This window comes from Akebia trifoliata, chromosome 8 (genome assembly GCF_017979445.1).
Source record: "Akebia trifoliata isolate Shusen 1 chromosome 8, ASM1797944v1, whole genome shotgun sequence".
In the NCBI taxonomy this organism is placed as follows: Eukaryota; Viridiplantae; Streptophyta; class Magnoliopsida; order Ranunculales; family Lardizabalaceae; genus Akebia; species Akebia trifoliata.
This window is the reverse complement of record NC_141382.1, coordinates 38,516,128-38,540,438: the sequence shown is the minus strand read 5'-3', so window position 1 is coordinate 38,540,438 and position 24,311 is coordinate 38,516,128. Positions and strand designations below refer to the sequence as shown.

The window sequence follows — 24,311 nt, the reverse complement described above, 5'->3', positions numbered from 1 at the left end:
TTGGAGTTATGTGATTAAGAATTTCCTAAAAGGGAAAAAGATTTGGGGATATGTTACTGATGATTTGACTATACCGTCATATAGGATAGATGTGAAATATGTTGAGTTACTAGCTACATGGGAAGTCAACAACGCCAAGGTTATCATCTAGTTCAACAATTCCGTCGAACAATCTATTGTTACTCAACTGGTCAAATACGAGATAGCCAAGGAGATTTGGGATCATTTTTCTAGATTGTTCACCCAATCAAACTTTGCAAAGAGATATTAGCTAGAGATAAGCATCAGAGTAGTTCGACAAGGAGATAAAACAATTCAGGAGTTTTATTTAGTTATGACTGACTTTTGGGATCAGTTGGCTCTCACTGAGTCAACTACACTCTACTCGTATGCTCCCTACTTGGCCTATATAGAAAGGAGCAACGCCTTGTTCAGTTCTTAATGGTCCTTCTTGACGACTTTGAGGCTTTTCAAGGTTCCATTATTCACTGTAGCCCTCCGCCTTCTGTTGACTTTGTTGTTAATGAGCTTTTGGCTGAGGAGGTGCGCCTCAAGTATTAAGTTGGAAAGGGTCTTCTCCTTGTACCCACTCAGGCAGTTATGGAGGTTCCTTCTAGATCATCCTCGCATTCGTAGAATTAGAGTTGACATAGATCGAATGTTGTTAGCAGATGAGTGTAGTTTTTGCAAGCAAAAGGGTCACTAGAAGGCCTAATGCCCTATACTCATTACCCGCGGCCAACACTCTTAGCATCAGCAACACACTTCTAGACTTGGTCAGTTTCACTCCGCAATTGTAACTTCTCTTCCTGGACATGTACCAGTAGTTTCTTCCTCTCCTGGCAATTCAGCAATATCTTCTTCTACCTTTTCTGGACTTGCAGAACAGTTCCAGAGATTTTTATCTACACAACCTCAGGTTTTCACCTATTCTTCGCCTGCAGGTATGTCATTCTCAGCCTCTTCAGGTATACCTCGGTCCACCTGGGTCTTTGACTCAGGAGGTTCTCACCACATGACATATGATTCCTCTTTGTTTACTTCATTATTTTCATCTTCATCTTCTGTTCCAGTTATAACTATTGATGGCACTTCTATGTTCATTTGCAGGTGTTCGTTCCATTGCTAACTCGCATTTGACTCTTTCAGACGTTTATTATATTCCTCAACTTACTTTGAGTCGTATTTCTATTGGTCAATTATGTGATTCGGGATTTTCGGTTCATTTCACCTCAACTTCTTGTTATGTGCAGGACCATCATTCGCAGAGGTTGATTGTGACAGGCCGTAGAGAGGGAGGTTTATACTTGTTGGAGGAACTTCATGTTTCTGTCGTTGTTGCTTCTAGTTTTGATCTGTCTTCTTTTCGTCTGAGTTCCCCTTCTTCTAGTTTTTACTTATGGCATTCTCGTCGTGGTCATATTTTTAGGTCTAGGTTGAAATATTTATCTTTTACTGATGTCTTAGGAAATTTACCAATTCTCTGCTCGATTTGCTATTTGTTTCTTTTTTGGCTATGGTGAGGGCCAGAAGAGATACCATTGTTTTGATCCTATTACTCATAAGCTCTATGTGTTCGTCATGTGTTTTTGGAACATATTCCCTTCTTCTCTATTCCTAACAGTTCCCATAGTCTCACTAAAACTGATCTTATTTACATTGATCCTTTTCCTAACAATGATGACATGTTATCCACTGAATATTCCATTTCAACACCACCTCTTTCTACACTTGTTCCTTGTGTAGATTCTGATGGTTGTCCTCCCTCTTTGGACTACCATGCAGCTCCTAAGACTGAAGTTTCTACTCCTCCAAGATATCCTTAGCATGTTCGTAAGCCTCCCCAGAAATTGGGATTCTCTAACTCTTGTTACTCTGATGCATTCTCTTCTATTTTAGTATCTGTTCAGAATCTTTTTGAGCCAACCTCCTATAAGGAGGTTGTTCTTGATCCCCTTTGGTAGTAGGATATGGATGAGGAACTTTCTGCTCTGCATTATACAGGCACTTGGGATTTATTGCCGCTTTTAGCTGACATACGTACTGTTGGTTCTCGTTGGATTTACAAAATCAAGAAGTCTGATAGTTCTATCGAGAGGTACAAAGCTTGCCTGGTTGTAAAGGGTTTCACTCAATAGTATGGGTTTAAATATGAAGAGACATTTGCTCCAGTAGCAAAAATGACCATGTTAAATAAGTCTGTGTCCTTTTTAGTATTTTCCTCTACTCATCTTATGTAATACTTATATAGCCTAATTAGGGCTAATTAATAAAATTAATCTTCTTCTCTCTCAATTTCAATTTGGTATCAGAGCCAAGCTCTCTCTACCTCCATCGTCTCCCATTCTTTCTTCTGCCACAAACCCTATCACCTTCCTCTTCCTTAAATCAACCTCCACACACTCGTCTTCAATACATATCACCCCTACGGGGGTTCCTTGTCTCCATACACCTTATTCGTATCATGTGATAGGGAGTTGAGGATTGCTTGGAGCCTGCGATCAGGTTGTACTCACAGCAATGCTGCTGTATAGGGTTGGCGATAACAGTAATGTGTTGTTTTGTTGCAGATCAAGTCTTGCGACATAGAGATTGAGTTGTTTGGACCCCTGCGACTCAGCAGTTGTTGTCGGTTTTTTAGCAGGGACACTCAAGGTGGCTGTTGTGGAGCCTGGCAACACAGTAGATTGTGTTTTTGGCCCCTTGCGACACAGCAGTTGCTGTCTTTTTCTAATTGTGGACACTTGAGGAGGTTGTTTGAAGTAGTTACGACACAACATGTTTGGTTTTTTGGTTCTTGAGATACAGCAGATTGCTGTTTTTTTTAGACTAGGCGACACCTAAGATATCTGTTGTGACCTTTTGCGACATAGCAGATTGCTCGTCTTAGGCCTGCAATCACAGAAATTGGTTGTTCTGTCTTACATGACACTACAAGTTGCAGCTACGATCACAGCAGGTGGCTGTTTTTTGGTTGTTTCGATCACAGTAGATTGTTATATGAGGGAACCGACAATGTGTTGAACATCTACAGAGGCTTGCGATCACAATAGGGTGCTGTTCTGTGTGGTTCTCACAGTAATCACCCACAATCTTGTTTAATCAGTTTTTCACATCTCTCACGATTGTGCATTGTCACCTTTAGGGTGCTGCGATCATTTCCTTTGCGAGCCGTCCCCTCGTCTTATTTGAACTCTCTTCAAACCACAGTACACGGATCTTTGATGGCTTTTGAGACGTCCTCTTCTTCGATCACTGGCAATAGTAATGGATCGAGTAGTTTTCCTTCTCACTTCACCAACTTTCCAGGACTTCAAATTACTACCGTAAAATTAAATGGCCCAAATTATCTTTTTTGGGCACGATCGGTTGAAATGTTCATTGGTAGAAAAGGAAAAATCGGTTACCTCACGGGGGCGGACAAACAACCTGCACAGATTGACACCTCTTACTCCCATTGGTTTGCTAATGATTTTATGGTTAGATCTTGACTGGTTACTTCTATGCAACCACACATTGCGGCTGGTTTTATGTTCTCCTCGACAGTAAAACAGATATGGGATTCTGCAAAGAGCATTTACTCACAACGTCAAAATAACGTCCGGATTTTTAACTTAGAACGTGAGATTTCTCGCCTTTCGCAAGGTGACTCTTCAGTTACTACTCATATATCACAGCTACGTGCTCGATGGGAAGAGTTGACCTTCTATTCCTCATCCTATGCCTGGAAGGACCTTGATGAGATATTGTATGCGTCGATTCTGAATAAAAATCAAGTTTTTCAGTTTCTAGCTGGTTTCCGGGATGAGTTTGAGTATGCGAGAGTTCACTTATTGGGTATGGATCTTTTTCCGTCTCTACAGACTGCATATTCTTATGTCTTAGTTGATGAGAGTCGTCGCGCAGCAGTCCTACCTCAGTCTTCAGGAGACCACTCGGCTATGCTTGCTCGCTTATCTTCTCCACAAACCCCCAGTAGGTCTTTGTCTACCCGTCAGCGATATAAGTGTGATCATTGTGGAAAGTTGGGTCACGTGAAGGCTTGTTGTTATGCTCTTCATGGTCGTTCTAATCAACAACGCCAACAGTCTCAACGATCTTCAGCTCATGTAGTTTCTCAGTCGAAGACTGATCTAGCACCTCTTTCAGCTACTATCTCTTCCTCGGATTCGGTATCTTTATCCAAAGCCTAGCTTGACAAGTTCAGAAAATTCTTCAATCAGATGGAGATTTCATCTCAGTCGGTCTCTACTTTCGCTCATTCAGGTACCTTTGCATCTGCACACAGTGTTTCCACTACTTCCTCACCATGGATCATTGATTCTGGTGCCTCAGATAACATAACCGGTACGTCCTCCTTGTTTAAAACCTCTAGTGTTTGCTCTGGACATCGCCTGGCTGATGGTTCCTTGTTTTCTATAGCTGGTCAAGGTCATTTTCCTATTACATCTTCTTTATCCTTAACTAATACACTGCATGTTTCTCAACTTACTACTAATCTTATCTCTGTTAGTAGTCTTACCAAAAATTTGAATTGTAGTGTAACCTTTTATCCTTCTTATTGTATTTTTCAGGATCTGGGGTCGAAGAGGACGATTGGCACTGGACGTGAAGTGAATGGCTTGTATCTGTTGGACGTTCCTGGTTCCCCTAGCACTCATTCTGTTTTTCAGCTTAGTAGTAGTAGTCAGTCTAATAAGGCTCTTGTAATGCGTTGGCATTTACGTTTAGACCATATTTCTTTTGGATATTTGAAACACATGTTCCATACTTTATTTAATAATAACAATTTGCTTGATTTTTCTTGTGAAACTTGTCAATTAGCTAAACATGTGCATTCTTCTTATCCTATTAGTATGAATACGACTGCACCTGCTATGTTTGACTTAATTCATTCTGATGTGTAGGGTCCTTCCCCTGTCACATCTACTATTGGTTTTTGTTATTTTGTCTTGTTCATCGATGATCACAGTCGTATCACTTGGGTTTATCTTATGAAACACAAGAGTGAAGTTTATGGGATTTTCAAGCAATTTTTTGCTATGGTTCATACCCAGTTTGGTCGTACCGTCAAGACCTTTCGTTCTAATTATGGTACTAAGTACACTTATAGTGAGGTCTTGAAACTTTGTTTAGAGTCTATCATTGAGCATCAAATGTCTAATGTTAAGACCCCTTAGCAGAATGATCGATCAGAACGGAAAAATCGTCATATTCTAGAGTTAATCCGTGCCATCTCTATTGGCATGAACGTGCCCCAATCCTATTGGGCCGATGCAGTTCTTACTGTTGTTTACATTATTAATCGGACCTCCTCCAGTGTTCTTCAGTTTGCCACACCCCTCTCTAAACTCTCTCCGGATTGTCCCATGTTTCAACTTCCTCCTCGTGTTTTTGGGTGCGTTTATTTTATTCAAGGCCGTAACATGTATCTTTCTAGGTAACTCCTCTACCCAGAAAGGATATCGTTGTTACCATGCTCCTTCTAAACGGCGTTTCATTTCTCGAGATGTTTCTATTTTTGAGCATACTTCATACTACAATGGGTCCGTTGGCATTCAATCTGAGTAGTTTCCAAGATGACCACCATTTGCATTCTCCTTTCTGTTGCCGCTATCAAAGGGTGGCCTCTCTTTCAGTTAGATGTCAAGAATGCATTTCCCAATGGTAATCTTCAGGAAGAAGTCTATATGGTCCAACCTCCTAGGTTTCTTGCTTCTGCTTTTCCTGCACATGTATGCCGTCTTCGTTGATTTCTTTATGGCCTGAAGCAGTCTCCTCGTGCCTGGTCTGAGTGCTTCATTAAGGTCAGGCATTAGTTTGGATTCCATCAAAGTTTTGCTGATCACACCTTATTTTTACGTCACTCCCAATGCAAAACTGTTGCTCTGATTGTGTATGTGGATGATATTGTTCTTACTGGAGATGACGCTAGCTTTACCGAGGTAAAAACTTACTTAGGACGTCAATTTGAGATTTAGGACTTTGGGCAGCTTCGCTATTTTCTGGGTATTGAGGTTGCGTGGTCCTATTCCAGTATATTTATTTCTCAACGTAAGTATGTCCTTGATCTACTCAGTGACTCTGGTCAGCTTGGATCTCGTCCAACTGATACTCCTATTGAGTAGAATCACAGGTTGGCTGATTCTGAGGGGGAGTGTGTGTCGGATATTGGCCAGTATCAACGTTTTGTGGGAAAATTGATCTACTTGTCTATGACTCGTCTTGACATTGCATATGCTGTTAGTGTTGTAAGTCAGTTTATGCATTTGCCTCGAACATCTCATCTTATTACTGTTTATCGTATTCTTAGATATCTTAAGGGATGTCCTGGTCGAGGTATTTTATTTCGTAATCATGGTCATCTTCGTGTTGAGGCATGGACAGATGCAGATTATGCTGGTTCAGTGACTGATAGACGGTCTACTTCTGGGTATTGCACTAAAGTTGGTGGTAACTTGACGCAGTAAGAAGCAAGATGTGGTTTCTCGGTCAAGTGTTGAATTAGAATACAGAGCTATGGCACTTGGAGTGTGTGAGTTGTTGTGGCTCAAGATCTTACTGGCCGATTTATGTCTTCTTGTGCCGGTCCCTTTCTTACTATATTGCGTTGATAAATCAATTATTAACATAGCTGCAAATCCAGTTTAGCATGACAGAACAAAGCATATCGAAGTTGATCGTAATTTTATTAGAGAAAAGATTGTTTCTGGACAGATTTGTACTCCCTTTGTTCCTACATCTCAACAATTCGCTGATATTCTTAGTAAAGGTATTAGTAAAACCTCCTTTGAAGGTGTTTTGTCCAAGTTGGGCGTTGTTGATTTCCACGCACCAACTTGAGGGGGAGTGTTAAATAAGTCTGTGTCCTTTTTAGTCTTTTCCTCTACTCATCTTATGTAATACTTATATAGCCTAATTAATAAAATTAATCTTCTTCTCTCTCAATTTCAATTGACCACTATTCGCACTCTCATTGCAGTTGATCTATCTATCAGTGGGCTCTCTCTCAGCTTGATGTCAAGATTGCCTTCTTGATTGGGGATCTTATTGAGGAAGTTTACGACCCCTCCTCCTGGAGTGTTCCATAATCCTGTTGTGGTATGTAGGCTCAAGGCATTATATGGTCTCAAACAAGCTCCTTGAGTTTGGTTTGAAAAATTCTCTACCATTGTGGGTTCTCTTGGCTTCTGCTTTAGCGATCATGACTTTGCCCTATTTGTTCACTCCACCTCTACTAGCCGCATCCTTCTCCTTCTCCACGTTGATGATATGATCACAACTGGTAATGACACTAATGGGATTACTTAGTTGAATCTTCAGTGGAGTCATCAGTTTGAAATGAAGGGTTTGAGACCCCTTCGCTACTTTCTTGGCATAGAGGTTGCTATCTCTACTAAATGCTATCTTTTTTTTCAATCCAAGTACACTGCTAACATCATTGCGTTCGCTCGCATGACTGACTCTCGTACTACTGAGACTCCCCTTTGAGCTCAATGCTCGGTATACTTCTTCTGATGGTCTTCCTTTACTTGACCCATTTCTCTACCACACTATAGTTGGCAGCTTGGTTTATCTTACCATCACTTGGCCATATATTTCATATGTTGTCCACATTGTTAGTCAGTTTGTTTCATCTCCTACCACTGTTCATTGGGATAGTTGTTCGCATTCTTCGCTTTCTTCGGGGGTCTCTACATCAGAGTCAATTATTTTCTTCCATATTTGCTCTAGAGCTTCGAGCTTACTCTGATGTTGACTAGGTTGGTCCACCACTGACTTCTGTATTTTTCTAGGCGACTCTCTCAATCTTTGGAAGAGTAAGAAGCAGTTTGTCGTTTCTCGCTCCTCCACAGAGACTGAGTACCGTGCTATGGCCTCCACCACTACTGAAATAGTTTGGCTACGTTGGTTGCTTTCTGATATGGGTGTAACTTTCTCTGACCCCACTCCTATGTATTGTGATAATAGGAGTGCGATTCAGATTGCCCACTACTCTATGCTTCATGAGCGCACCAAACATATAGAGATTGACTGTTATCTCACCTATCATCATCTTCAACATTGCACCATCACCTTGCCTTTCATCTCTTCATCTTTGTAGTTGGCTGATTTCTTTACGAAATCTCACACTTTCAACGCTTCCTCTTTCTTTTTTACAAACTCTCGATGCTTCTTGCTGCCACGTCGTGAGTTTGAGGGGGGATGCTATAGTATATATTAGAGCATGTTAGATTTTAAGGGTATTTCTGTCTTTTCCTTTCTTTTGGGTATTCTTATATAAGCCCATTCTCTCTTGTAATTGCTTAGGTTTTCTAATGCAAGTGAATCTCTGTCTCTTTTCTTTCTACTTTGTCTAACACAATTGAGTTTGGCTTGTCTCGCCAATTTCATCTTAACAAACCTCACTCTGTGACCTTTGGACTTTCTTGCTACTCAAAAAATGGTCTATGTTTGATAACCAATCAAGACAGACCTTTGGGTCAAGTCGACCATCAAAATTCAGGATCTCAATCTTGACACTATACATAACTCTATCATCAGGCTCACAAGGATCCCGAAATTCACCACGCCGTGGTGGAGGTAGTCTACTTCATTCTCCACCTCAACCTAAACTTGAACCTTGATCTCTACCTTGATCTACATTTTGGGATTCAATGTCATCAAAGTAATCAGGGTAATTTGGTAGGACAGACTAACCTCGACACAATTTTCAGCCACGTTGTCAGAAAGGGCTGCTACCGCCTGGGTAAGTTCGATAGGATCCATCTTGAGGTGGTCACTCTTAACACTACGAGTGGACATTTGCATCCTAATGCTTGATTTGTCTTAAAGACTAATTCAACGCACAAGATAAGTTATATGAATCATATTCTAAATGCATGACAGTAAAACCCTAAGCTCTAATACCAAATATGATGCAAGACTATGAAACTAAGATGTTGGTTATGAGATTATGATAGAATTACCAAGAACAATTAATATTATAACCTACTAGATTCTACCATTAAAAATATGTAAGCTGTAATAATTCTAGACAATGAAATAGTCCCGTTGGGCTAGATCTAAAATATTAAATTGAGGGATCTTATGGAAGATAGAACTTCCAACTAGCCTTGGGTATCAATCTAACAATATAAGGAAGATATGGAGGAAATAGGGTATGTAGGATGGGTGTAATTTGTTGTTATAAATTTATGTTAAGATTAGGGGGGGATTTAGAAGATACAGGAGGAGGTGAATTCGATATAGAAGGGGCACCCTAAGGTTCTATGATTAATATAGGACTTTGATTGAGGTGAATTGGGGTTCTATGGGGGTTGGTGTTCTTGACAGCAAGAAGGAAGATTTAGGAAGGGGTTTATCGGGATTTGGCTAGGGTTTTAGAGGAGCTGGTGTGCTGGACAGCAAGGAGGTTTGGCAAAGGTTTTGGGCACAAAAATTGGATTCAGTTATAACTGGATATTGTTCAGAAACAGTAAAATTAAAAGAAAGTTGAGAAGAAGAAGAATAAATTAAGATCTTACCTTCCAACCAATGAATGTATAAAGGAGTTTTGATGTTTCCTTTTTCAGCAATCTAATGCCCCAACATTCAAGCCATAAAACAGAAATTTCTATGAAAATCTTTTATTCAATTTTAGCAATCTCAAATAAACCCTAGACAGTGTTTTAAATACTAAACTAGAGACCTAACACAAAAAGGGTTTTTATTCTCCTAATTATATGTAAACTAAAGTTAGCAAGTAACTTTTTTTAAAACAAATATAGGTGAACTAAAGTTACTTGTTAAGAAAGTAACTTAAAAAAAACAAAACCAACTTAATAGTGGGGCCCACATCTCCAAACTAGAGAGCTGAATAAATCCTTAGCATTCTATTATTATGGCCATGTTTTGGCCATTTTAACTCGTCCAACGAGTCCTCCTTACATGCACTCTCCAATGTGGAGTCTTCAAAAGATTTTCAAATGGGTCTTCAAATCTGTGATCGATTCACAAGGAAACGTATGGTTTCCTTCTCCTATGATAATACTTAAGGGGTGATTATCTGATGCCCCCATCAGCATGGGACGTCGACATCTATCCTTTACATAGAAGGAAATATATTAAATAGCAAGACATATATGTGGTGGACAAGACAACACCACACTTACGATCGCACTTTAACCATGAGCTCCGTCTTAAATAAAAAAATCCTCAAAGCAGAACCCTTTCAATTTATTGAAAAATTTGCAATGAGAAAAAATAAAGCCCAAAATGCTTATAATGACCTCCAGAATGGAGTGCTCATTCCCATCAAACACAGTGCTGGTACGCTCCTTCTAGAAGCCCGATCAAACTGGAAAGGAAAAAAGCTGAGGAATGCCAATTCTGAAAACAGAGTACATGAAATTAGGGAAATCCAACAACTATGGAATAAGGAGACGAAATGAGACTGAATGCCTAGAACAAAGGGGTGATGATAAAGAGGTTGACCAATTCACAATTAGCTTGACTCATCTTGTCTCCTTTTTCTGTTGTTCTTGTTTCCTTGTGGGTTGGCTATCTTGGCCTCCCATTTACGTTCCTTTTTGTTATCAATAAAAAATAAAATGTTTGACTTATAAAAAAATCTTTAGTGTATGAGTTGTCTTTTTAATTCCATTTTCCTTCTCCGAATGCAGCTTGAGCAGGAAATTTTGGAGTTTTGTCAAGGGTTACGAGTACTTGGAATAAAACCAGATGAAAAGCTTTCACTTTTTGCTGACAATTCATGCCGATGGTTAGTTGCAGATCAAGGTATTCTGAATTATTTTTTTCTTAAGTTCTTTCGTGGGAATTCTTCATCGGTGGCCCCTTCCTGGTCTGCATGTAGTGTCATTTATTCTCATATGTATACAAAGTTGTTGACCTCACTATATGCAGAAAAAACATCCTGATGATCTTGGTAAGTTTAAAGTTTATATTGTTTCAATATATTTTATGTAGGATATAGAGATTTTTTTCCCCTCTTTTTTTGGTTGACATCCCATTTTTTAACTACACTTGCTCTTCTGTTGATGGTTGTTCAATTTGTTTTGCATATAATTTGTAATCGCTTTTAGGACTAAAAATTGTCTTCCAGCTTAAGAAAATCTTGATTCAAAACTTAAACTAGTTATGGACTCAAATCAAAAGGACAAAAAATGGCGTTTGCCTCTTTGTTCTAAAGACAAAAAATGAGGATTATAATATACCGTTCTTCCCCCATACAAAGTCAGAAGTGGAGCAACGAACTTCCCTTGAAAGAAACACAAGAGAAACGAATGCCACATGCTTTATAACGTATTACTATGGAAGTCTAACTGGGGCAGGATCAACCCTCCATTTTATCAGCAAGCTTGTGATGAAAATGCAATTATGGATTACCGGAAGCAAATTACTATTAAGTTTGGTTGTTCTATTGTTAGCATCACCATAGCATGAGATTATTATAAAATGCTTCAAGGATGCAAGTGATGTTATGAATCAAATATGATATTGTGATTTGAAGCGTGGCATTCAAAGGTTTTTTTCACTAGAGAAGAATTTGCCTAAAATTTGACTGGTAGTGAAATTATTTCACATTATATCTTCTACGATTACTAGCTGTTAGCATACTTGTAAACCTTTCAGTCTGCAACTTTGCTTGTTTTTTTTTTTAGGGTTATGGCTTATGAGTTCCCAAATTTTCAAGTTTCCCGAGTTTCTGGATTACCACCACTTTTATCAAGTACATTGTAAATGCGTTGCACAATTTTGGGTTTTCTGTACTTTTCTTTCGTTCTATTGATATTTGCTTTTTTATCAGAAAAAAAAAAGAGAAAATTCTTCTTTCATAGGTCAGTAAATGAGTCTACCCACTAATCTCCAATATCATTAGGATCGTTAATCACTTCTCCCTGATCCAATTTCTAATAATAGGTCAGTTGTGTCCTCATAGGAGATATAATCAAATTGATGTTATCGTTAGTTGTGTCATTTCAGTCAAATCTTATCTTCAAGCAATCATGTTGGCACAGGCATAATGGCAACTGGAGCAATTAACGTGGTACGGGGAACAAGGTCTTCTGTAGTAGAGTTATTGCAAATATACAAGCATTCAGAAAGGTTAGTTTAATAGTTCTCTTTTTATGTCTGTTCTCCTACTTATCATGTGTAGACTTCTATCTGGTTGTTTTCACCAACTATAAGGTCCCTAAGCTTGATTTGCTCCTCCTGTTGACTAAATTGTTTACTAAGAATGAAAAGAAATGGTTGAAATATTTTTTCATCAAGCCTTTTGAAAATGGAAATATTTTATTATATTTCATGGAAACATGCTGGAATTTAATAGTAAGGCTTGTAGATTCCATTGCTATTTTGGCATTTTACTTCTTTATTTAACTATTGGTGATAGTTCTGTAATTTAATATGATCGCACAATAAAAAAGTAAGCGAGAAAGGGGACGCCCAAGAACTTGGTTCGTTCCCCTCATTCTTCTCTTTTCTCTTTTCTTTTTTCTTTTTTCTTTTTGGAGAGTAAACCCTCCGCACTTCAACTTTAAACATACCAAAACTTTAATCAATAGAAAATACTTATTGTTTCACTCGAGGCTGTTTCCTGTGTATCCACAAGTAGCTTAAAATCATTTGGTGGAAAATTAGCCAGAAAGTTTAAAAAAAAAAAAATTCTGTACAAATTTCGGGTTCAAAAACAAATCTTGTCCTTTTCTTTATTTTTTCCCTGTTTCTGTTCGGTCTTTACTGTTGATCTCTCTAATAAGGACACTCCATTAAAAATTCTGTGTTAGATACCATGTTGTGCCCACATCTGAGATGCATGATTACAAACTTTTTTGAACAGGTAGTAATTTATTCTAATATTTTTTCGGCATTTTTCTGCTAAGTAATGTAATGAATATTAAAAAAGTGAGAAGTGAAGCCCTAATCCAAACAAGACACAAAAAGGTTTAAAGGGGTGGAGACCTTGATTGCTTTTAAAAATAGAGAGAAAATGCAACAATCGATATTCTATTTTATCTGATTATATGATTGTTATTTATTTCAGCTTATCAAGTTCATCATCATTATCTATTCATATCTCAAATATTCATGACAGCAACATGAAGCCAGTTTTGCCATTCAACTCTTTTTTCACATTGTTTTCATTTTGACAGATTTCATCAATTTTAAATCTCAAAGTGTTGATTCCTTTCTCCCTATGGTTTCATTTTCCTCTCTTTGGATTTTCCCAAGGCATTCATGTGTTGGTTTCTTTAGAGAAATTTTTTTGTGGTACAATTTCTTCAGTTTCTTTATTATTTCCTGAAATGTTGGATATTATAGAATTCTTTTTTCTGGATAACTTTGCCAATTTGTACTCTTTTTCTTTTTCCACTGAACTTTCAAAGATGACTGTACTTTCCATCTCATATGGTATTCCAAATGAAATTTCTGAACCATTGTTCATTTTCCTCCATGGCATCACAGTGTTGCTCTAGTTGTGGACAACCCAGACTTATTCAACCGGATTTCAGACACTTTTATTTCCAGGGCAGATATAAGATTTATCATTCTACTCTGGGGAGAGAAATCATGCTTAGGTCGTGAAGTAATAGATGGCATTCCTGTTTTTAACTACAAGGAGATAATAGATTTGGGCCGAGAAAGCCACATAGCCTTCCTTGATTCTCATGAAGAGGGTAAATGCTTTCAGAAAGTTGATATATTGAATTATACCTGCATTCATATTTTACCCTATAAATCTTGATACGACATTACAACTTGATTCTGTTCTTCCATTGTTAATAGAATTTACTTTTCAGCCTATGCTGCTAGCTTTGCTATATAGAGCAAGAAGCATGCTTTGCTAAATTCTTGAATTCTCAATTTCTAATGACTAACCCCCCACCGACAGATTGTAAATGTCTTGGTCACCTATAGAAGTTCGTAAATTGAAGATCAATGGCCCAGAGAGTTTTAAGTGTGGCGTGGGATGATGGCGACAGTAGAACTCTGGAACTAACTGTGTGTGTGTCGGGTATACTTACTATTTTGTCGACACCAAGAATGATTCAACTCAGAAACGAATGGTGTTGAAATTAGCTTTTGCCCTCCTTATTTTATCAATTTGAAATCTATTGTTTGCACTTGTAGGCGGCAGCACTTCAGATTTCAGGGACAACAGATTGCTTTTTGGTAATGGGATTGCAGATACCAAATATTTTAATTTTCTTCAGTGCAACATATGAGGATGTAATCAATTGAGAAGAAGATGTAGAAGTGTTGATGAAATCTAATGAGCTTACAACTAAACAACTGGCACAATATTCCAAAATACCCTCTTTGTCACCAATGCTAAGAACACTTCTCCTCAAATTGATCATAAGTCCATTTATTACCTCAAAGCACCAAGGGACTCTAGAAGCGTCCAAGAAAATAATTGTTCCAAAAGACTTGTCCCAAAAGTTTGGGATCGGTTCAACAAACCTTGTTTCTCCATTTAGTTCTGTCTAAAGCCATTTCTTCTATTAATTTTAAGTAGTCCGTATTCTCTCTCACTATTGAAGGTGCCACTTAGCTAAGTGGTAAAGGCTTGAGGAGATTTGATCTCATGCCCAAGGTTCAAACCCTATTGAACCTACATTCACCATCCATTAACCACTAACCCTGCTTGCTTAGCCAAAAAAAAGTATTCTCCTCACTACTTCAATCCATTTTCTTTTTCGTCTTTCTCTCGCTTTTCTAGAACTTGCAAAACTGGGGTAGTAACCAGACTTCAAGACACATACCCGAATGCTTTTTTTTTTTGGTCTAATTTAATCTTTCGTAGTTTTTCACATAATTTATGCACATGTTGTTTCTTGATTGCCTAACATCCAGCTCTATAAAGTGTAGCTAGCCTTACTTTCATCTTATAAAATTTCCTTTTAGTTTGATTGCGATGTGTTGGTCACGTTGCACTTCAAAAGCACACCTTCACTTTAGCCATCTAGCTCTAATTTGGTGGATAATTATTGGAAATCTTAGAATAGTTAGTTCTAGTTTTACTAATCTTAGTTTATTTCGGTTTATTCCTTTGTAAGGGCATTTATGTCTATTCCCTTTTTTATTGATTATAAATATACGCCAAGCTCTCATTATGAGACTTGACTTTTCTCTTCTAAAATTCTTCTTGGTATCAGAGTAAAAAAAAAAAACACTTTTCACCTTCCATCTTCGTTTCTCCCCTGTGGGGGCCCCTTTTTGATTTTTATTCTCTTCATCGCATGTGGCGATAGAGATTATTAGATCTTCACATGCTGCAATAGAGTTTTGCACTGTGAATCTTTGTGCCCTACGTTAGGGTTTCCCTTTATCCACTCTAGAGTTATTGGGTGAACTTTAATCAGCCCCCATCAGCCTCAATCCAACTTGCAACAGCAGCAGCAAACAACAATAAGGTGTTGTTGTATACATCCCGATCAGTTTATATACCCCTAAACAGGCCTGCGACACCAATAAACAACAACTACGTGCAGTTGTGTACATCAGGATCAGACCTATGTCTGAAACAACCTTGCGACAGCAGTTGCTAGTGATTTGGAGCCTTGCAATCAGTGTACGGGCCTTGAATAGTCCTGCGACATCAACAGCAAGTGGCTGGAACCTTACGATCAAGTTATATGCCCTAAACAAGACCTGCGATCAAACCTACAGGTTGTGAACAGCCCTGCGATCAAACCTACATGTTGTGAACAACCCTGCGATCAGCCTATAGGCCTTGAACAGCCCTGCGATCCGATCTACAGGCCTTGAACAGTCCTGCGATCAGATCTACAGGCCTTAGCTCTTGCGATAAGCTTTTAAGCCCTTAACTGCCCTGCAATTAGTTCTACAGCAGCTCTAGGGTTGTACGAAGGGATTTTTGGTGATCTGTTGAGGCTTCGACAGCTACAAGAAGGAATTATTTTGTGATCTTCGACAGCAACAGCAAGAAATATTTTTTTATTTTGACCTCAACAACAAGGGGTTTCGACAAAAATATTTTTGTGTTGCTAACAACAATCAATAGCATTATCTGACCTTCGACAGTACTAATACGAGGGATCTCCCTTCAATCCAAAGTTCCTTCTTATTCATAGTGTGCAATGACGACGACTCACGAGACTAAGGATTCTACCACAACTCTTGGGGCAAACTTCTCAGTCCAGCGTATAACTAATGCACCACTAGATGGTCGTAACTTTCAGTCCTGGTCCCGGTTTGTACGACTTTATTTGGGTAGTAGAGGCAAATCTGGTTGGTTGTCAGGCGTTATTCTTAAGTCACCCCTCACTGATCCAAAATTTGAACAATGGGAAATTGATAATTGCACCATTCTAGAATGGTTATTTAATTCCATGGAGCAACGCATCTATACTATGTTTATGTATCATGAGACTGTTTCCTTTTTGTGGTCCGCTCTCACTCAAACATATGCACATGCTCGTAATGACTCGTGGATTTATGAACTTTACCAGGATATTGCTCAGGTTACACAGGGACATCAAGATGTTGCAGATTACTTTGGATTCCTTCAGTCTCATTGGGAGGAACTCTCGCACTATGAGTCTATGGCTAAGTTGTCTGCTGAGGCAACTGGGTATGTGGTTAAGAGGATTGCTCGACATCAGACATATCAGTTTCTCATGGGTCTACGTCCTGAGTTTGAAGCACTGCGAACCCAAATCCTTAATACCACGTCTCTGCCGTCCTTATTTGAGACATTTGCGACCATTGATAGTGATGAACGTCGTCGCTGTGTAGTTCCTTCTCAGACTTAGTCTCCTGTCATTATCTCTGCTTCAAATACAGATCAGATGGCTCTTGCAGTTAATTCGGGTTTCTCTAACTCTCGTATTTCAGGATCCGGGAATCGAGGTCGTGGCAGCCGTGGACGGGGTAAAGGTAGTAGTCTTACGTGTAACCACTGTGGGAAGGTTGGCCATGAGAAGGCCCGCTGTTTTCAACTCTATCCCCACCTGTTGAGATCTTCTGGGGGACAGCCCCGTGCTGCTGTTGTGGAATCTACCTCTGTTGATCCTGCGTCCCTTGGAACTATTGATTTGCAACATCTACAGACGCAGATTACAGTTGTTATACGGGATCAGCTTCAGGCTCAGACTCCCTCATCCTCGACAGTCGCATTTGTCACCGCACCTACAGGTACCTCTTCTGCATTTCATGCCTCTCAGTCTGGCTCTGCTCCTCTGTCTTGGGTAATTGATTCTGGTGCCTTTGATCACATGACCGGTGAGTCTAATCATTTTATTTCTTCTATTTTTTCTACTACTCATAAAGAGCTTCGCATTGCTAATGGGTCTCTTACCCCTATTCATAGTAAGGGTACTATTTCCTTGACCCCTGGTTTTTCTCTTGATTCTGTTCTCCATGTTCCTCACCTATCTCTTAACCTTATATCTATGAGTAATATAACAAAATCCCTAAATTGTTCTGTAACATTTTTTCCCACTCACTGTGTCTTTCAGGACCTGATTTCGAGGAGGATTTTTGGCAAGGGATATGAAAGGGATGGGCTGTATCTGTTTGGTGCTCCACCTACTGCTGCTCCAGCTTCCATCCTCCCACTCACTGCGAATCATACGTTTTCTTCCCAAACTTTAGACTTATGGCATGCTCGATTAGGACATGCAAAATTTCAGCACTTATGTTCGTTATTTCCTACTTTAAAAAATTCTTGTAATGGACACAAATTTCAGTGCTCTGTGTGTGAGCTTTCCAAACACACACGTACATCTTATATTCCTCGCATGCATAGATTTAATGCTATTTTTGATTTAGTTCATTTTGATGTTTGGGGGCCTTCTCCTGTTACTGCTTTTAATGGTCATAGATATTATGTTACATTTATTGATGACTATTCTCGTTGTACTTGGGTTTATTTAATGCGTTCTCATTCTGAGGTGCTCCTTATTTTTGTTAATTTCCTCAAAATGATTCAGACTCAGTACAACATTACTGTTAACCAAGACAATGGTATTGCGACCATTTACTCATCGTCGAATAAAGTAAGTATGGTCAGAGTGGCATCTAGAAAATCCCATAGATAGGATGACCGTAGAGAAGCGCTGGAACCAAGCTCAGGGAGACTGCTTTAGGCCATACAGAGATTTGAGAAGGCGACATACTTTCCCAGAATACTCCCCTTGAATACGAAACCCAGGAGGGGGATCCATATAAATGACTTCTGTCAAATCTCTTAAAACAGATAATGGAGGGGAATATATTTCTGATGGGATTCGGTCCCATCTCCATGAGCATGGTATGCTCCATCAGTTAACTTGCCCATACACTCCTGAGCAAACGGGGTGGCGGAACGTAAGAATTGCCACCTCATGAACATCGTTTGTTGCCTTTTGCGAGGGATGCATGTTCCCAAGTCCTATTGGAATATGGCAATTCTTACTGCTACTTTCCTATTGAATCGTGTTCCAAGTCGCACTTTAGGGGGACAAGTGCCTCTTCATGTTCTTCACCCTGATAGCACTATCTTCCCCATTACACCGAGAGTTTTTGGGTGTACCTGCTTTGTTCAGGATAGAACTCCCCATTGCACCAAACTAGATAACAAAGCCATTCGTTGTGTTTTCTTGGGTTACTCATCTATGTCAAAGGGGTATCGATGCTATAATCCACTCACTCATCGTCTTATTCATTCCTTAGATGTCACATTTTTTGAAAATGTTCCATTTTTTCGTACTTCATCTTTTTTGCAGGACTATTTTCCTTTGCAGGATCAGTCCCCTATAGTGCTACCGTCACCAGTTTTTTCTCCACCTTCTTCACCGCCGCTGCAGGTTTACTCTCGACGTCCTCCCCCCTTTCAAACTTTGCCAACATCTTCCTTGGACTCAGGTATAACTCCTTTTACGTTTACTCCTGGTCCTTCCATTACTGACTCTCACTTACCTATTGTACCTCACAAAGGTAAGCGAGGATGTGTTACTAATCACCCTATTGTCCAGTTTGTTTCCTATCAGGGTCTCTCTCCTTCCTATCGAGCCTATCTTGCTACCACAAACTCTATTCGGATTCCTCGGTCTGTATCTGAGGCTTTACGAGATCCTAAGTGGACTAGGGCCATGACTACTGAGATGGATGCATTGCAGAATAATCATACCTGGGATCTTGTTTCTCTTCCCTTTGTAAAGCGGACTGTTGGCTGTAAATGGGTTTTCACCATCAAGTATCTAGCAGACGGTACTGTTGATCGCTATAAGGCTCGTCTCGTCGCTAAGGGATTTACACAGACTCCGGGGAAAGACTTTGGTGCCACATTTGCCCCTGTTGCCAAACTTTCTACTGTTCGTCTTCTTATCTCTTTAGCGGCATGTCATTCATGGCCTCTTCACCAGCTTGATGTGAAGAATGCTTTTCTAAACGGTGATTTGACAGAAGTCATTTATATGGATCCCTCTCCTGGGTTTCGTCTTCAAGGGGAGTATTCTAGATGCCACTCTGACCATACTTGCTTTATTCGACGAGGAGTAGATGGTCGCAATACCATTGTCTTCGTTTATGTGGACAATATTATAGTAACTGGGAATGATGCACAGTGGATTGACAGGGTTAAGAGGCAATTGGGTAATGCTTTTGAGGTTAAAGACTTAGGTTCCCTCAAGTATTTTTTAGGGATAGAGGTAGCCCAGTCACGTCGTGGTATTTCGTTATCTCAACGCAAATACACATTGGATCTTCTTCAAAACACTGGTATGCTTGGTTGTCGTCCTGCCTCTTCCCCAATGGATCAGAATCATCGGTTTCATGCTGAATCTGGGGAGCTTTTATCTGATCCTTCATCTTACCTAAGACTCGTAGGCCGATTGATTTATCTAACTAACACTAGACCAGATTTGACCTTTGCAGTCAGTGTAGTCAGTCGGTTTATGCATGCTCCGCATACCTCTCATCTTGACGCTGTGTACCGTATCCTTCGCTACTTGAAGTCTCATCCTGGTCTAGGCCTATTTTATTCATCTGCTACTCAGTCGCATTTGTCCTGTTTCACTGATGTTGATTATGCGAGTTCTCTTACAGATAGGAGATCTACATCTGGTTTCTGTACTCTCTATGGTGGTAATCTTATTTCGTGGAAAAGTAAGAAACAGAGTGTGGTTTCTTGTTCATCTGCTGAAGCTGAGTATCGTGCTATGGCTCTTGGCACATGTGAACTTTTTTGGCTTAAATCTTTGCCGACAGAGTTGGGATTTCCTATTGTTGGTTCCTCCTCGTTGTTCTGTGACAACAAGTCTGCTATCATGCTTGCATCTGACTCAGTCCTTCATGAAAGAACTAAGCACATCGATGTTGATGTTCACTTTCTTAGGGAGAAAGTTCGATCTAGTGCACTTGAGACAGTCTTTGTTTCTTCTTCAGATCAACTGGCCGATATGCTTACAAAGTCTGTTGGACCTTCTATCACTAACTCTCACCTTGCCAAGCTGGGTCTAGTTGATATATTTGCCCCGGCTTGAGGGGGAGTATTGAAAATCTTAGAATAGTTAGTTCTAGTTTTACTAATCTTAGTTTATTTCGGTTTATTCCTTTGTAAGGGCATTTATGTCTATTCCCTTTTTTATTGATTATAAATATACGCCAAGCTCTCATTATGAGACTTGACTTTTCTCTTCTAAAATTTTTCTATAATGTCTTCTTAAATCTTTCCGTACTTATGGATAATAGAACCAAGGTAATGGAAATGGTCGTTTCAGGGTATTTCCTAGCCATTAGCTTTTTCTAGTCTTTCCTATCCATGAATGTGATCAATAGAGTTGTATGTCATATATTCTTTCTTGGTTTTATTTTGTTTTGAAGCCCTTGGACTCAGATGTTTATCTAATAGAATTCTAGTTATGTGTTGATCGCCTCACTAGTCTTATAAAATAACACTACTTTTGCAAATAACAAACTCCAAGGGATCTGCTCTTGAAAATAAGCAATTAATCATATGAAGGCAAACAAATAAGGGCTTTAAGTCACTTCTCTCACATGTGCCAATGTATCCACTTGAGTTAAAAATAAGAAAATAGTAAAAAGTGTTTCATTACTAAGCCCTAATTAGGCTTTAAGGGAATTACATGGTCTAATAAGTGAAAAGATTAAAAAGGACAAAAGATCTGTAAAACTAATAAAATAAAAGTTATTCAACACTCCCCCTCAAGTTGGTGTGTGGATGTCAGCCCAACTTGGACAAGACACCTTCAAAGGCGGCTTTGTTGACACCTTTAGTAAGAATATCAGCAAGTTGCTGAGATGTAGAAGCAAAGGGGGTACAAATCTGCCCAGAAACAATCTTCTATATGAAATGTCGATCAACTTCAATATGCTTCGTTCTGTCATTTGACAGCCTTAGGATCAAGTTTTGTACGAGTTTGGTCAAGAATTTGAACAAAGCAAACGCACCCAAATATATGCGGAGGAAGTGGAAATAAGGGACGATCTGGGTAGAGCTGAAAGAAAGGCATGGGCAACTGAAGAACCATCCGATTAATAAGGTAAACCGCAGTAAGAATTGCATCAACCCAATAGGATTGAGGCACGTTCATGCCAATAGAGAGAGCACGGGCTAACTCTAGAATATGATGATTTTTTCTTTCTAATCAACCATTCTACTGAGGGGTCTTAACAGTAGACATTTGATGCTCAATGTCAGACTCTAAACAAAATTTCAAGACCTTATTATAGGTGTACTCAGTACCATGATCAGAACGGAAGGTCTTAACGGTACGACCAAACTGGGTACAAATCATAGTAAGAAATTGCTTAAAAATCCCAAAAACTTCACTCTTGTGTTTCATAAGAAAGATCCAAGTGGAACGACTGTTGTCATCGATGAACAAGACAAAATAACGAAAATCAAGAGTTGATGTGACAAGGGAAGGACCCCACACATCAGAATGGATTAGGTTAAACATAACAGGTGCAATAGTATTCATACTAATAGGATAAGAAGAACGCACATGTTTAGCTAATTGGTAAGTTTCATAAGAAAAATCAAGCAAATTGTTATTATTTAATAAAGCAGGGAACATGTGTTTCAAATATTCAAAAGAAATATGGCCTAAGCGTAAGTGCTAACGCATTACAAGAGCCTTATTAGATTGACTACTACTGCTAATCTGGGAAGCAGAATGGGTGCTAGGTAAACCGGGTACGTCCAAAAGATACAAGCCATTCACTTCATATCTAGTGCCAATCGTCCTCTTCAACTCCAGATCTTGAAAGACACAATGAGAGGGGATAAAAAATTACACTGCAATTCAAATTTTTAGTAATACTACTAACAAATATAAGATTAGTAGTGAGTTGAGGAACATGCAGTGTGTTAGTTAAGGATAAAGAAGATGTAAAAGGAAAATGACCTTGACCAGCTATAGAAGACAAAGAACCATTGGCTAAGCGAACCTTGTGATGACTAGAACAAACATTATAGGTTTTGGAAAAAGAGGACGTACCGGTCATGTTTTAGGAGGCACCAAAATCAATGATCCATGGTGAGGAAGTGGTGGAAATACTGTGTGCAGATGTAAAAGTACCCAAGTGAGCGAAAGTAGAGATCGGCTGGGATGAAGTCTCCATCTGATTGAAAATTTTCCTGAACTTGTGAAGCTCAACCTGGGATAGAGATATCGAATTTGATGAGGATGTAGTAGTTGAAGGAGGTGTTAAATCAGTAGTCGTTTGAGAGACTACATGAGTTGAAGATCGTTGAGACTGTTGACGTTGCTGATTAGGATGACCATGAAGTGTATAACAACAAGCCTTCACGTGACCCAACTTCCCACAATGATTACACTTATGTTGCTGACGGGTAGGCAGAGACCTACTAGAAGGCTGTGGAGAAGGTACGTGAGCAAGCATAGCAGAGTGGTTTCCTGAAGAATGAGGTAGGACAGCTACACGATGACTTTCATCAGCCAAGACATAAGAATACGCAGTCTGTAGGGACGGAAATGGATCTATACCCAATAAGTGAACTTTCGCATACTCAAACTCCTCTCGTAGACCAGCTAGAAATTGAAAAGCTCGATTCTTATCAAGAATCGACGCATATAATGTCTCATCAAACGGATCCTTCCAGACGTAGGACGAGGAATAAAAGGTCAACTCTTCCCACCGAGCACGTAGCTATGAGATATAGGTGGTAATTGAAGAATCACCTTGCGAAAGACGAGAAATCTCACGCTCTAAGTTAAAGATCTAGACGTTGTTTTGACATTGCGAGTAAATGCTCTTTGTAGAGTCCTATATTTATTTTGCTGTCGAAGAGAACATAAATCCAGCCGCAATGTGTGGTTGCATAGATGTAACCAGCCAAGACCGGACCATAGAATCATTAGCAAACCAGTGGGAGTAAGAAGTGTCGTTTTGTGTAGGTTGTTTATCCGTTCCCGTGAGGTAACCGATCTTTCCTTTCCCACCAATGAACATTTCAACCGATCGTGCCCAAAGAAGATAATTAGGACCATCTAATTTCACGGTGGTAATCTGAATTCCTAGAAAGTCAGTGGAGTGAGAAGAAAAACCACTCGAACCATTACTATTACTGGTGATCGAGGAAGAGGACTTCTCAGAAGCCATTAAAAAAAATCTATGTACTTTGGTTTGAAGAGAGTTCAAAGAGGACAAAGGGATGGCTATCAACAGCACCCTTGCTGTGAATACAGGCTCCAAACAGCCTTTGTGCTGATCGCAGCCCTCCAAACAAATCAAAAGAAGCACCCTGTGCTGATCACAGGCCTCAGACAAGCCTCCAAACAGATCCAAATAACACCCTTGTTGTGAGTACAGGCTTCAAACAAATCCAAACAGTACCCTTGTTGTGAGTGCGTCAAAACAGCCTCTGTGCTGATCACAGGTTGCAAACGAGTCTCCAAACAGCTTCTGTGTTGATCGTCTACCTCAGACGAGTCTTCAAACAGCCTCTGTGCTGATCGTATACTTCAGACAATGTCCCTGCAGTGGTCACAGGCTTCAAACAAGGCACCTAGTGTGGTTGCAGGTTTAAAACAAGTCTCCTGTAGTGGTCACAAGCCTCAAACGATGGCCCTGTAGTGATCGCAAGTTCAAAACTGATCTCCTGTAGTGGTCGCAGGCCTCAAACGATGACCCTGTTGTCAATGACTCCAAACAACAACCCTGCTGTGTTTGTGGGTTCCAAATGATGCAAACAGCAGCCTTGCTGTGATCGTGAATTCCAAAACAATCTAGAACCTATTGCCGAAAGCCTTTAGAGCCATCAGTTAGCCTAAGAACAACAACCTTGTTGTCGTAAGGTTTCAAAGAGTTTT

The 24,311-nt window shown here is 39.6% G+C and overlaps 1 protein-coding gene across 3 annotated transcripts in view; it reads left to right on the top strand.

Moving 5' to 3' along the window:
- The window catches only part of LOC147396734 (putative acyl-activating enzyme 16, chloroplastic), a 50,107-nt gene that overhangs the window by 11,409 nt on the left and 14,387 nt on the right, over window positions 1-24,311 (top strand). For all 3 annotated transcript variants that reach the window (XM_086451821.1, XM_086451820.1, XM_086451822.1), the window contains 3 exons: window positions 10,665-10,779; window positions 12,021-12,108; window positions 13,471-13,682. In XM_086451821.1, the coding sequence (XP_086307947.1) occupies window positions 10,665-10,779; window positions 12,021-12,108; window positions 13,471-13,682 (415 nt within the window). The remainder of the gene's footprint in view (window positions 1-10,664; window positions 10,780-12,020; window positions 12,109-13,470; window positions 13,683-24,311) is intronic.